General features: G+C 47.4%; 1 protein-coding gene across 2 annotated transcripts in view; it reads right to left on the reverse strand.

Annotated features, from left to right (window-relative positions):
* Nucleotides 1-13,385, reverse strand: part of GCNA (germ cell nuclear acidic peptidase) — a 73,006-nt gene that overhangs the window by 7,394 nt on the left and 52,227 nt on the right. For both annotated transcript variants that reach the window (XM_075322740.1, XM_075322739.1), the window contains exons 8-9: nt 8,896-9,043; nt 2,425-2,569 (exon numbers count right to left, since the gene is read on the reverse strand). In XM_075322740.1, the coding sequence (XP_075178855.1) occupies nt 2,425-2,569; nt 8,896-9,043 (293 nt within the window). The remainder of the gene's footprint in view (nt 1-2,424; nt 2,570-8,895; nt 9,044-13,385) is intronic.

Genomic DNA, 13,385 nt, shown 5'->3' on the forward strand with positions numbered 1-13,385 from the left:
CAAAGCCACATGGGTCACAACCCTGTGACTGAAGACCGGATGCTGCCAAAAGGAATTAAGTTTTTCTCTGCTGCAGATGTAAGAGTGCTCTAAATGCTGAGCTCTGTATAACAATGCACACGCCACTGAATGGCAGCTGTGTACATTGTGCATTGGCAGAAAGCTGCCAACCAGTGGTGAGGGCGGGGCTATAAAGAGCCCATGAATATGGAGCACTACATGGCATTTTACTATTCTAGTGATAAAATCACTACTTTATCAGCAGGAGATTATCAAAGCTACAATAAGTAGCTCAGTAAAGGTACCGTCACACATAACGAGATCGCTTGCGAGATCGCAGCTGAGTCACGGTTTCCGTGACGCAGTAGCGATCCCGTTAGTGATCTTGTTATGTGTAACACCTACCAGCGATCAGGCCCCTGCTGTGAGATCTCTAGTCGTTGCAGAATGGTCCAGGCCATTTTCTTCAAAAGGCAATGTCCTGCTGGGCAGGACACATCGCTGTGTTTGATGCTGTGTGACAGGGTCACAGTGACTGCTGAGATCGTTATACAGGTCACTACTGCGACCTGTATTGTTCCTGCATCGCTGGTAAGATCTGACTGTGACATCTCACCTGCGACCTCCCAGCGACTTACCTGCGATCTCTATCAGGTCACATCGTTTTCGGGATCGCTGGTAAGTCGTTGTGTGTGACTGGGCCTTAAGTGACTTCACTGAAATCAGGGTCTGCCTCTACATTATGTTGCTCTAAGACAGAGGTTCCCTACTTCAGTCCTCAAGGCACACAAACAGTGCATGTTTTCAGGATTTCCTTAGTATTGCACATGTGATAATTTAATCACCTGCAAAGGTGCTGAATCCAACACCCATGCAATGCTAAAGAAATCCTGAAAACATGCACTGTTGGTGTGCCTTGAGGACTGGAGTTGGGAACCTCTGCTCTAAGATTAGGTGACAATAACTTGGTGACAGATTTCCTTTAAGTTGCATGAAGCAAGTGATTATCTGGCACATCTGTGTTATTCAGCTGCTTTAGTTAGACAGCATGAAAATAAAGTTTGCAATTGACTTGCTTTTTTATTTTCTGTCATTCTCCTGTAATGAGAACTTTTATAATGTACAGCTGGTTTCCATATAGCTGGGCTCCCAAACTCTAGCTGAGAGTATGCAGTACTCACATACCAAGACAGTTAACTCCTAACATCCCAATCAGCTCTCAAACCCATTGTTTTGTATAAAGCAGTTAGCACCTCGCCTTCCTTACTAACAGCTCCTGACTGGGATGTTGTTATCAGTCCTGGAGAATCACAAGCCCCTGCACCATAACCAGCATGCCATGTTTCAGTAGTTCGCTTAATCACAGCTCTCACTTCCCTAAGGGGTACTTCACACACAGCGAGATCGCTACTGAGATCGCTGCTGAGTCACGGTTTTTGTGACCTCATTAGCGATCTCGCTGTGTGTGACACTGAGCAGCGATCTGGCCCCTGCTGCTCGTTACACACAGCCCTGGTTCGTTTTTTTATTCTTGCTCTCCCGCTGATAAGCACACATCGCTGTGTGTGACAGCGAGAGAGCAACAATCCTGAATGTGCAGGGAGCAGGAGCCGGCGTCTGACAGCCTGCGGTAAGCTGTAACCAAGGTAAACATCGGGTAACCAAGGTGGTTACCCGATATTTACCTTCGTTACCAGTTTCCGCAGCTCTTACGCTGCCAGTGCCGGCTCCTGCTCCCTGCACACGCTAAGTTAAGCAGTGTGAGCTGGTAACTAAGGTAAACATCGGGTAACCATACCCGATGTTTACCTTAGTTACCAGTGTCCGCAGCTTCCAGACGCCGGCTCCGTGCAAGTGCAGTGTCACTTGCACGTCGCTGCTGGCTGGTCGCTGGTGAGATCTGTCTGTTTAACAGTTCACCAGCGACCATGTAGCGACGCAGCAGCGATCCTGACCAGGTCAGATCGCTGGTGGGATCGCTGCTGCGTCGCTAAAGTGTGACGGTACCCTAAGCCATGCTGTGTTATATATATATATAAAATAGTGATAACAGTAGACACTCAGAACAGACGCTGACAATGCGTTTTAGGAGAATGAAGCTCCTTCCTAGATTGGTCACTTAAAAAGGAGCAACTTCCCCACAAGCACCAGGAAGACTGCATAGCTCCGAGATGCTTAACAGACAACTTGAGAATACAACTTTAAGAAAATAGTTTACTGGCCCATGCCAGTGCTTCCCAGGTCTCCATGTCATTTCCAACAGGCTGGGTACATGACTACAGCAACCAAACACTTGTCACAGCACTGACCAGTGAGAAATAACGGGCAGATGATGGGATTCTGTGGTAAGCAGAATCCTGCAGAATATACTGGAGGTATTTTGGCACAGGTGTATATACAAGAAAAGGTTCTGCCATAATATACCTTCTGATCAAATATTGTCTGGTTGTAAAGATTGTACAATTGTACGGTCAGCTCGTGCTTTTTCTGCTTGAAACTCTTCACATACGTAGATGTTGAGCAGGATAGATCTTGGAGGAAGCAGCCTTCTACTTTACACAGATTCTTTCTGGGGAAAAGAGCAGATCTTATTAAGCCACTAGATTTCTTCTCCAAACACAATCATGTATGGCAGTGCTCAGCTTTTTATTACATGCCATGCTCTATACACGGTGTGCAGAATTATTAGGCAAATGAGTATTTTGATCACATGATACTTTTTATACATGTTGTCCTACTCCAAGCTGTATAGGCTGAGAGCCAACTATCAATTAACCCCTTAACGACCGCGGGCCGTAAAATTACGTCCTAAATGACATAATCTTACTGCCCGCGGTCCTCCGGCGGCAGCATGCCGCGATCGGCACACATCTCAGCTGATTTTCACAGCTGAGATGTGTGCCTGCTAGGCACGAGCAGAATCGTTATCTGCTCGTGCAAATTAACCCCTTATAATGGCGCTGTCAATACATGACAGCGCCATTATAAGCGCAATCGCGGTAAAGTTTTACTTACCGCCGAAACCGGAAGTCACGTGACGCGATCACGTGACTCCCGATAGTTGTCATGGTAGCACAGGGTCATGTGATGACTCCTGTACTACACATGAATTGGTTTCACTTTCGCTGTGCCCGGGGCACAGCAAAAGAGAAAGACAGCGTATCTGCTGTTTACAGCCTTCCAGCTGTGATCAGCAGATACTGCAGAGCGATCGGAATGCTGATCGCAATAGCCCCCTAGGGGGACTAGTAAAATAAAAAAAAAAAGTAAAAAAATAAGTTTTAAAAAATTAATAAAAAACAAAAAAACCTAAAAGTTCAAATCACCCCCCATTCGCCCCATTGAAAATTAAAGGGTTAAAAAAATAAAAAATATACACACATTTGGTATCGCCGCGTTCAGAAACGCCCGATCTATCAAAATATAAAATCAATTAATCTGATCAGTAAACGGCGTAGCGGCAAAAAAATTCCAAACGCCAAAACGACGTTTTTTTGTCGCCACAACTTTTGCGCAAAATGCAATAAGAGGCGATCAAAACGTAGCATCTGCGCAAAAATGGTACCGTTAAAAACGTCAGCTCGAGACGCAAAAAATAAGCCGTCATTGAGCCTAAGATCCCGAAAAATGAGAACGCTACGGGTCACGGAATATGGCGTAAAACGTGCGCCACTTTTTTCGGACAAACTTCCGATTTTTTTTTAACCCCTTATATAAAAGTAAACCTATACATGTTTGGTGTCTACGAACTCGCACTGACCTGAGGCATCACACCCACACATCAGTTTTACCATATAGTGAACACAGTGAATAAAATATCTCAAAAACCATAGTGCTATCGCACTTTTTTTGCAATTTTTCAGCATTTGGAATTTTTTTGCCATTTTCTAGTACACAATATGGTAAAACTGATGGTTTCATTTAAAAGTACAGCTCGTTCCGCAAAAAATGAGCCCTCACATGACCATATTGACTGAAAAATAAAAAAGTTACGTCTCTCAGAAAAAGAATGGCGAAAAAAAAAAACGGAAAGCGAAAAATCGGCCGGTCGTGAAAGGGTTAAGTAAATCAGGTGATGTGCGTCTCTGTAATGAGGAGGGGTGCGGTGTAATGACATCAACACCCTATATAAGGTGTGCTTAATTATTAGGAAACTTCCTTTCCTTTGGCAAAATGTGTCAGAAGAGAGATTTGACGGGCTCTGAAAAGTCCAAAATTGTGAGATGTCTTGCAGAGGGATGCAGCAGTCTTCAAACTACCAAACCTTTGAAGCATGATCACTGAACAATCAAGCGTTTCATGGCAAATAGCCAACAGGGTCGCAAGAAGCATGTTGGGCAAAAAAAGGCGCAAAATATCTGCCCATGAATTGAGGAAAATCAAGCATGAAGCTGCCAAGATGCCATTTGCCACCAGTTTGGCCATATTTCAAAGCTGCAACGTTACTGGAGTATCAAAAAGCACAAGGTGTGCCATACTCAGGGACATTGCCAAGGTATGGAAGGCTGAAAAACCACCACCTTTAAACAAGAAACATAAGATAAAACATCAAGACTGGGCCAAGAAATATCTTAAGACTGATTTTTCATAGGTTTTATGGACTAATGAAATGAGGGAGTGACTCTTGATGGGTCAGATGGATGGGCCAGAGGCTGGATCAGTAAAGGGCAGAGAGCTCCACTCAGACTCAGACGCCAGCAAGGTGGAGGTGGGGTACTGGTATGGGCTGGTATCATCAAAGATGAACTTGTGGGACCTTTTCAGGTTGAGGATGGAGTGAAGGTCAACTCCCAGACCTACTGCCAGTTTCTGGAAGACAACTTCTTCAAGCAGTGGTACAGGAAGAAGTCGGTATCGTTCAAGAAAAACATGATTTTCATGCAGGACAATGCTCCATCACATGCATCCAACTACTCCACAGCGTGGCTGGCCAGTAAAGGTCTAAAAGATGAAAAAATAATGGCATGGCCCCTTTGTTCACCTGATCTGAATCCCATAGAGAACCTGTGGTCCCTCATAAATTGTGAGATGTACAGGGAGGGAAAACAGTACACCTCTCGGAACAGTGTCTGGGAGGCTGTGGTGGCTGCTGCACGCAATGTTGATCGTAAACAGATCAAGCAACTGACAATCTATGGATGGTAGGCTGTGGAATGTCATCATAAAGAAAGGTGGCTATATTGGTCACTAATTTTTGGGGGGTTTGTTTTTGCATGTCAGAAATGTTTATTTCTAAATTTTGTGCAGTGATATTGGTTTACCTGGTGAAAATAAACAAGTGAGATGGGAATATACAGTAGTTTGCTTTTTATTAAGTTGCCTAATAATTCAGCACAGTAATAGTTACCTGCACAAACAGATATCCTCCTAAGATAGCCAAATCTAAAAAAAACAAAAAAAAACAAAACACACCAACCTCCAAAAATATTAACCTTTGACATTTATGAGTCTTTTGGGTTGATTGAGAACATAGTTGTTGATCAATAAAAAAAAACCCCTAAAATACAACTTGCCTAATAATTCTGCACACTGTGTATAGTGTCACTTAATGGGGTATTCCCATCTCCAAGATCCTATCCCTTTATGTAGTAGGTGTAATATTAGCAAATACGTCCAATTAGAAGTGTAGTATAGTTCTCCTAATATGGCCATGTCTCTTACTTCATGTGCAGGCAATTGCAGTTTAAGGCCCTGTGCACACTGGAAAACGGAATTTTCTTAAAAAAATTCCGCAGGGTCTGAAAGATTACCGCACCCGCGGTAAAAAAACCGCGGCAAACCGCACCCGAAAACCACATGTGGTTTGCCGCGTTTTTACCGCGGTTTTGCCGCGTGCGGGTTGGTACATGTGTTTTAAATGCATTCAATGCAATAAAGCACATTGAAAAAAAGAAGTCATTTCCTAGCTAGCTAGAGTCCCTGTGAGCACACGCTGCATTTCTCCCGAGCGGTAATGTGTGTTCACATTACCGGCCGTGGGAAATGACCTGTGGTTACCTCTGCTGTCTGTCTCGTTGCGAGGCTGCATTCTGCGCTTTCAGTCGCGGCTGGATGCAAGCATCGCAGGACGTGGATTACGCCGGAGCTGTGTGTTTGGGAGGGGTTAATAAAGGGGTGAAACGGGCTTTTTTGTGTTTTATTTAAAATAAAGGATTTTTCGGTGTGTGTGTTTTTTTCACTTTACTTACGGGTTGATTATGTCAGCTGTCTCAGACGCTGCCATGATCAAGCCTGGACTTAGTGGCGGCGATCCGCCGCCATTAACTCCTTATATTACCCTGATTGCCACCGCATCACGGCAACAGGAAGAGCCGGGGACACTCCGTTACTGTCGCATAATGGATGCGACAGTCCCGGGCAGCTGCGGGCTGATATTCTCGGCTGCGGGAGGGGGGGTGGGGGAACGGATATTAACCCTGTCCCTCGCCCTCCCCAGCCTGAGAATACCGGGCCGCCACTGTGTTTACCGCGGCTGGAAGGTAAAAAATACGGCGGAGCCCACGTGTTTTTTTTTCTATATGTCCGTTTGCTTTCTATGTGTATTCTATGTGTCTGTGTGTGAGTGCGATGTGTGTGTATTCTAGGTCTGTGTTTACTCTGCTCCGCTTCCTCTTCCTGTCATAGTGACATCACTTCCCTGCAAACCGCAAGCAGTGATGAACATTATGTCCCAAAACCGCAAAATACCGCAGGGAAAAACTCAGGAAAACGCAATGAACCGCACAAAATTAGCTACCTGCGTTATTCCCTGCGGGATTTCACGAATACATGGCAGTCAATGGAGTGAAATGCCGCAGCGAAGTGCGGAAAAGAAGTGACATGCAATTGTTTTTGCTGCGGGAATCCCGCAGCAAAACATGCAGCTGTAAAAATCCGCATAGTGCGCACAGGATTTTTTTTTTCCATAGGTTTTGCTGGTGATTTACTGCAGAGATGTTATGAACATTTTCTGCAGCGAAACATGCAGCAAAACCGCAGGAAATCCGCGGCAAAAACCGGCAAGTGCGCACAGGGCCTAAGGCTGCTTTCACAGATTCGTTTTTTGCCACCAGGCACAATCCGGCTTGTGCCTGATGCAACGGATACGTCATAGATTGTGTAAAAACTGATGCGAAGGATCCAGCCAAAAACGGGTTTGTTTTTTTAATTTTTTTTCTTTTTCATGCCAAGAGAGATCGAGATCCCATCATCACCGCACACTGGCACTACCGTCCCCATCATCACCGCACACTGGCACTAACGCCCCCATCATCACCGCACACTGGCACTACCGCCCCCATCATCACCGCACACTGGCACTACCGCCCCCCATCATCACCGCACACTGGCACTACCGCCCCCATCATCACCGCACACTGGCACTACCGCCCCCATCATCACCGCACACACGCAGGCAATACCGCCCCAATCATCACCGCACACACCCTGGCACTATCGTACCCATCATCACCGCACGCCCACCGGTACTATCTGAGTGACGTCACCACTGACAACGAGACTCACTTCAGTTGCTGCGTGGAGCTCACAGGAGTGGCAACGTTCTACTGCCGCTCCAGTCAGCTTCCGATGTAGCAGAGCTGAAAGAGTCATGGGACCACGTGTGGATTACGTCGGACCTGGAGGGGTATTTGGGGGTTAATAAAGTGGTGAAAGAGGGTGTTTTTTGTCTTTTATTTCAAATAAAGGATTTTTCGGTGTTTGTGTTTATTTACTTCCACTAAAGATTAATCATGGGGGTGTCTCAAACGCCTGCCATGATTAACCTAGGACTTAGTGGCAGCTATGGGCTGCCATTAACTAATTATTACTCAGATTGCCACCGCACCAGGGCAATTCGGGATGAGCCGGGTAGAGTCCCGGGACCGTCGCATCTAATGGATGCGGCAATTCTGGGCGGCTGCTGGCTGATATTTTTAGGCTGGGGGGCTCCTTATAACGTGGGGCTCCCCATTCTGAGAATCCCAGCCTTCAGCCGTGTGGCTTTACCTTGGCTATATCAAAATGGGGAGGGGGGGGGGGGGGAAAATCGCAGGTATTTTTATTTTACTGCACTATATAGACCCGCCCACTGGCGGCTGTGATTGGTTGCAGTGAGACAGCTGTCACTCAGCATGGGGGCGTGTCTGACTGCAACCAATCATAGGCGCCGGTGGCCGGGGGAAGCAGGAAATACGAGATGGAATAACGAGCGGCCGGCATTTTCAAAAGAGGAAAAGCCGCCGAAGCAGTGACAGCTGTGCAGAGCCGCGCCCGTGATCGGTGAGTACAAAGGAAGGAGGGAGAGACCGACCGACAGAGAGTGACAGACTATTTACACAACGTCTGGGCATGCCGAGAAACAAATACCGGATCCATCATTGGTTTCCGACATATGATGGATGACGACGAAGCCGGCGCCCATAGGCTTCCATTATAAATAAAAAAAAAACGGATGGCGCCGAATTCAGTGCGATCCGTTTTTTTGCCGGAGACAAAAAACCTTCCCTTAAACGTTCCATCCGGCCGCCAGACAAACAAATTTTGCCACATCCGGCACAATCCTGAGCTAATAGAAATCTATAGGGGAAAAAACGCATCCGGCGGCAACAGACGGTGGCAAAACAGATGCGTTTTTTTCATGTTTTTTGCCAGATTGTGCCTGATGGCAAAAAACTGATGTGTGAACGCGGCCTAAGTATTCATGGTTACAAATATGAGCAACTAACTCACTATATGAGTGGTCGTAACCATGGATACTCAAGCTGCTGCAATGCCCTGAACATGAGGTAAGCGACAGTGATCAGGAGAACTATACTACATTTCTAAGTGAAGAAATATGCTAATAATACATTACTACAATAATAGGATAGGATCTTGGAGATGGGAATAACCCTTTAAAAGGGTCCTAACACTCACATTTTCTCTGTAGGCGTCCTCTCCACATAAGGAACTGGTTCCTTCAGAACTTTCTCTTTGGAGAAGTATGGACTTGAATGCAGGTCTGTGGCGGATCTTGGATTCCTTTTCTTAGTGTTTGTTAGGTCAAAGCATGGCACTTTTGTTTCTGTAAAGGATCACATATAGAATTATGTGTGTGTGTTCGTACAGGAAACATCTCCTCAGGATTATGTAACACCACAATATGACAACGCAGCCTCTCTAGGTCCGGGGCAGCAGTCTTCTTTTATTACTACTGTGATTGATCAAGATACAGAAAACTTGCTTTATAGCCCAAACATTTATTCACTTTGTTGTCCACTCAAATGATCTCCAGTGCTCTGAAATACCCAGCAGGCCATGCCAAGCCATAGAGGGAGCACTTGTGTCCATTACATTGATGGATATGCACCCTGTAGTCTTAAAGGGAACCAACTACCGTGTTTCCCTGAAAGTAGGACCCCCCCCGAAAGTAAGACAGGGTGGGGGCTACGGGGGGGTCCTTCAATGTAAGGCCTCCCCCGAATGTAAGACAGGGTTGGGGGGCTGCTGTGAAATGTAAGGCCCTTACCTTTGGGCCGCCGCTGTCCCCCATTGGGTCCCCAGGCTCCAGAGGTGTCCTCAGGTGCAGCTGGGCGGGTCCAGCGCTCATGGGGTTAACTCGCCGTGTTAATCCCGCAATCCGCCCAGCTCATTCGCCGCCCCTGCTCCCCACGTCACCGCCGGCCCCCGGCTCGAGCGCTGATTGGCCCAGCAGCTCGGGCTGTAATTGGCCGCCCCTGCTCCCCACGTCACCGCCGGCCCCCGGCTCGAGCGCTGATTGGCCCAGCAGCTCGGGCTGTAATTGGCCGCCCCTGCTCCCCACGTCACCGCCGGCCCCCGGCTCGAGCGCTGATTGGCCCAGCAGCTCGGGCTGTAATTGGCCGCCCCAGCCGCACGTCACCGCTGTTTCCCTGCTGATTGGCACAGCGTTCCCTGCAGCACAGGCCTTCCGCACCCACAGCCGCACCGCAGAGGAAAACGTCCAGCATTTAAAAACCAAGTAGGGAAACATGTACTGTATAGGGTATGGGGCTGTGTGCAGTGGGATACGGCACTGTTATGGGGTATGGGGCTGTGTGCAGTGGAATACGGCACTGTTATGGGGTATGGGGCTATGTGCAGTGGGATACGGCACTGTTATGGTATGCAGGCAGAGGGTATACTGGTTGTGATGGAATAAATCTTGTTTTATCTTCCAGTATAACTCATTCAGACTGTTTGTTGTTGTTAGTTCTTTGTTTTACATGTTATACATGGAAATACCGTCATACGGTAATACGGTAGTAACAAGATATTCTTGATACGCTACATTTGTTTTATTCTACTGTTTGGTGATGACTGACTCTTCAGCATGTTAATAAATGTTAATTTATTGGTTAAAAAGAAATTGTCTTTTTTTCGGCTAATGTAAGACCTCCCCTGAAAGTAAGACAGGGTGGGACTTTTTGGGGTAAAATTAATGTAAGACAGGGTCTTACTTTCGGGGAAACACTGTAGCAGGATTTTCATATGTAAAGTAAAGCCAGTGCTATACTGACACTAGGATGCTGAGTGTAAGCATACCTTCTGTTCTGAGATTGGAGGTTTTATTTTAGAAATAAGTGTAGGAAAATTTCTAGCAATGCAGTGCCATTTGATTGACAGGTGCAACAGGGGCGAGACTATGTGGGTCGGGTTGTCTTGCTATCTATTCCCACCCGTCTGTTTGCCTGGCCTTCCTCCCCGTCACCGTAATAAACATTAATTCCAGTGCAGGCAGCAGACAGGGGCAGGAATTAATAGCAAGACCCGACCCACATTCATTTCCTGTTGCACCTGTCAATCAATTAGCAGTGCATTGCTGGAACTTTACTTACCCATATTTCTGAAATAAAACATCCAATCTCTGAACAGAAGGTAAGGTATGCTTACATTCAGCATCCTAGTGCTAGTATAGCACTGGCTTTGCCTTATACTGTATATGAAAATCCTGATGGCTGGTTCCCTTTAAGGGGGGTTGTTTCAGAAAACACAGATCAGCCTACACATGTGGTGATGAACGTACCTTTTGTCATTATTATAGCAGTATAATTTAAACGGTTTAATCCCAAACCCATAAGAAACGAACAAGTGTCCATTAGACACATATTTGGAGATGTATTTTGATCCTAAAGAAGTTGTCTTATATTCCTATCTGCATAAGATGTGTCTTTAGTTAAGTTTAGTTTAAGAATTCACCCAGACTGAAGGAAGACGGATCTTGACAACCAGGAAAGAAGGGAATTTTGTTTACTTACCGTAAATTCCTTTTCTTCTAGCTCCTATTGGGAGACCCAGACAATTGGGTGTATAGCTTCTGCCTCCGGAGGCCACACAAAGTATTACACTTTAAAAAGTGTAACCCCTCCCCTCTGCCTATACACCCTCCCGTGCATCACGGGCTCCTCAGTTTTGGTGCAAAAACAGGAAGGAGGAAACTTATAAATTGGTCTAAGGTAAATTCAATCCGAAGGATGTTCGGAGAACTGAAAACCATGAACCAAAAGAACAATTCAACATGAACAACATGTGTACACAAAAGAACAACCAGCCCGAAGGGAACAGGGGCGGGTGCTGGGTCTCCCAATAGGAGCTAGAAGAAAAGGAATTTACGGTAAGTAAACAAAATTCCCTTCTTCTTTGTCGCTCCATTGGGAGACCCAGACAATTGGGACGTCCAAGAGCAGTCCCTGGGTGGGTAAAAGAATACCTCAATAAAAAGAGCCGAAACAGCCCTCCTCTTACAGGTGGGCAACCGCCGCCTGGAGGACTTGCCTACCTAGACTGGCGTCTGCCGAAGCATAGGTATGCACTTGATAGTGTTTCGTGAAAGTGTGCAGACTAGACCACGTAGCTGCCTGACACACCTGCTGAGCCGTAGCCCGGTGCCGCAATGCCTAGGACGCCCCCACGGCTCTGGTAGAATGGGCTTTCAGCCCTGAAGGAAGCGGAAGCCCAGAAGAACGGTAGGCTTCGAGAATCGGTTCCTTGATCCACCGAGCCAAGGTTGACTTGGAAGCCTGCGAACCCTTACGCTGGCCAGCGACAAGGACAAAGAGCGCATCTGAACGACGCAGGGGCGCCGTGCGAGACACGTAGAGCCGGAGTGCTCTCACCAGATCCAACGAGTGCAAATCCTTTTCACATTGGTGAATTGGATTAGGGCAAAAGGAAGGCAAGGAGATATCCTGATTGAGATGAAAAGGGGATACCACCTAAGGGAGAAATTCCGGGACCGGACGCAGAACCACCTTATCCTGGTGAAACACCAGGAAGGGGGCTTTGCATGACAGCGCTGCAAGCTCAGACACTCTCCGGAGTGATGTAACTGCCACTAGAAAGGCCACCTTCTGTGAAAGACGTGATAAAGAGACATCCCGCAGCGGCTCGAAAGGTGGTTTCTGAAGAGCCGTTAGCACCCTGTTAAGATCCCAGGGTTCTAGCGGACGCTTGTAAGGTGGGACTATGTGGCAAACTCCCTGCAGGAACGTGCGGACCTGCGGAAGCCTGGCTAGGCGCTTTTGAAAAAATACGGAGAGCGCCGATACTTGGCCCTTGAGAGAGCCGAGTGACAAACCCTTGTCCATTCCGGATTGAAGGAATGAAAGAAAAGTGGGTAAGGCAAACGGCCATGGAGGAAAACCGTTATCAGAGCACCAGTATAAGAAGATTTGCCAAGACCTGTAATAGATCTTGGCGGACGTTGGCTTCCTGGCCTGTCTCATGGTGGCAATAACATCCTGAGATAACCCTGAAGACGCTAGGAGCCAGGACTCAATGGCCACACAGTCAGGTTGAGGGCCACAGAATTCAGATGGAAAAATGGGCCTTGTGACAGCAAGTCTGGGCGGTCTGGAAGCGCCCACGGTTGACCCACCGTGAGATGCCACAGATCCGGGTACCACGACCGCCTCGGCCAGTCTGGAGCGACGAGAATGGCGCGACGGCAGTCGGACCTGATCTTGCGTAACACTCTGGGCAGCATCGCCAGAGGAGGAAACACATAAGGCAGTCGAAACTGCGACCAATCCTGAACTAACGCGTCCGCCGCCAGAGCTCTGTGATCCTGAGACCGTGCCATGAAAGCCGGGACTTTGTTGTTGTGCCGTGACGCCATGAGATCGACGTCCGGCGTTCCCCAGCGGCGACAGATCTCTCGAAAAACTTCTGGGTGCAGAGACCATTCCCCCGCATCCATGCCCTGACGACTGAGAAAATCTGCTTCCCAGTTTTCTACGCCCGGGATGTGAACTGCGGAGATGGTGGAGGCTGTGGCTTCCACCCACTGCAGAATCCGCCGGACTTCCTGGAAGGCTTGACGACTGCGAGTGCCGCCTTGGTGGTTGATGTATGCGACGGCAGTGGTGTTGTCCGACTGGATACGGATCTGCCTGCCCTCCAGCCACCGA

This window comes from Anomaloglossus baeobatrachus, chromosome 9 (assembly GCF_048569485.1).
Source record: "Anomaloglossus baeobatrachus isolate aAnoBae1 chromosome 9, aAnoBae1.hap1, whole genome shotgun sequence".
NCBI lineage: Eukaryota > Metazoa > Chordata > Amphibia > Anura > Aromobatidae > Anomaloglossus > Anomaloglossus baeobatrachus.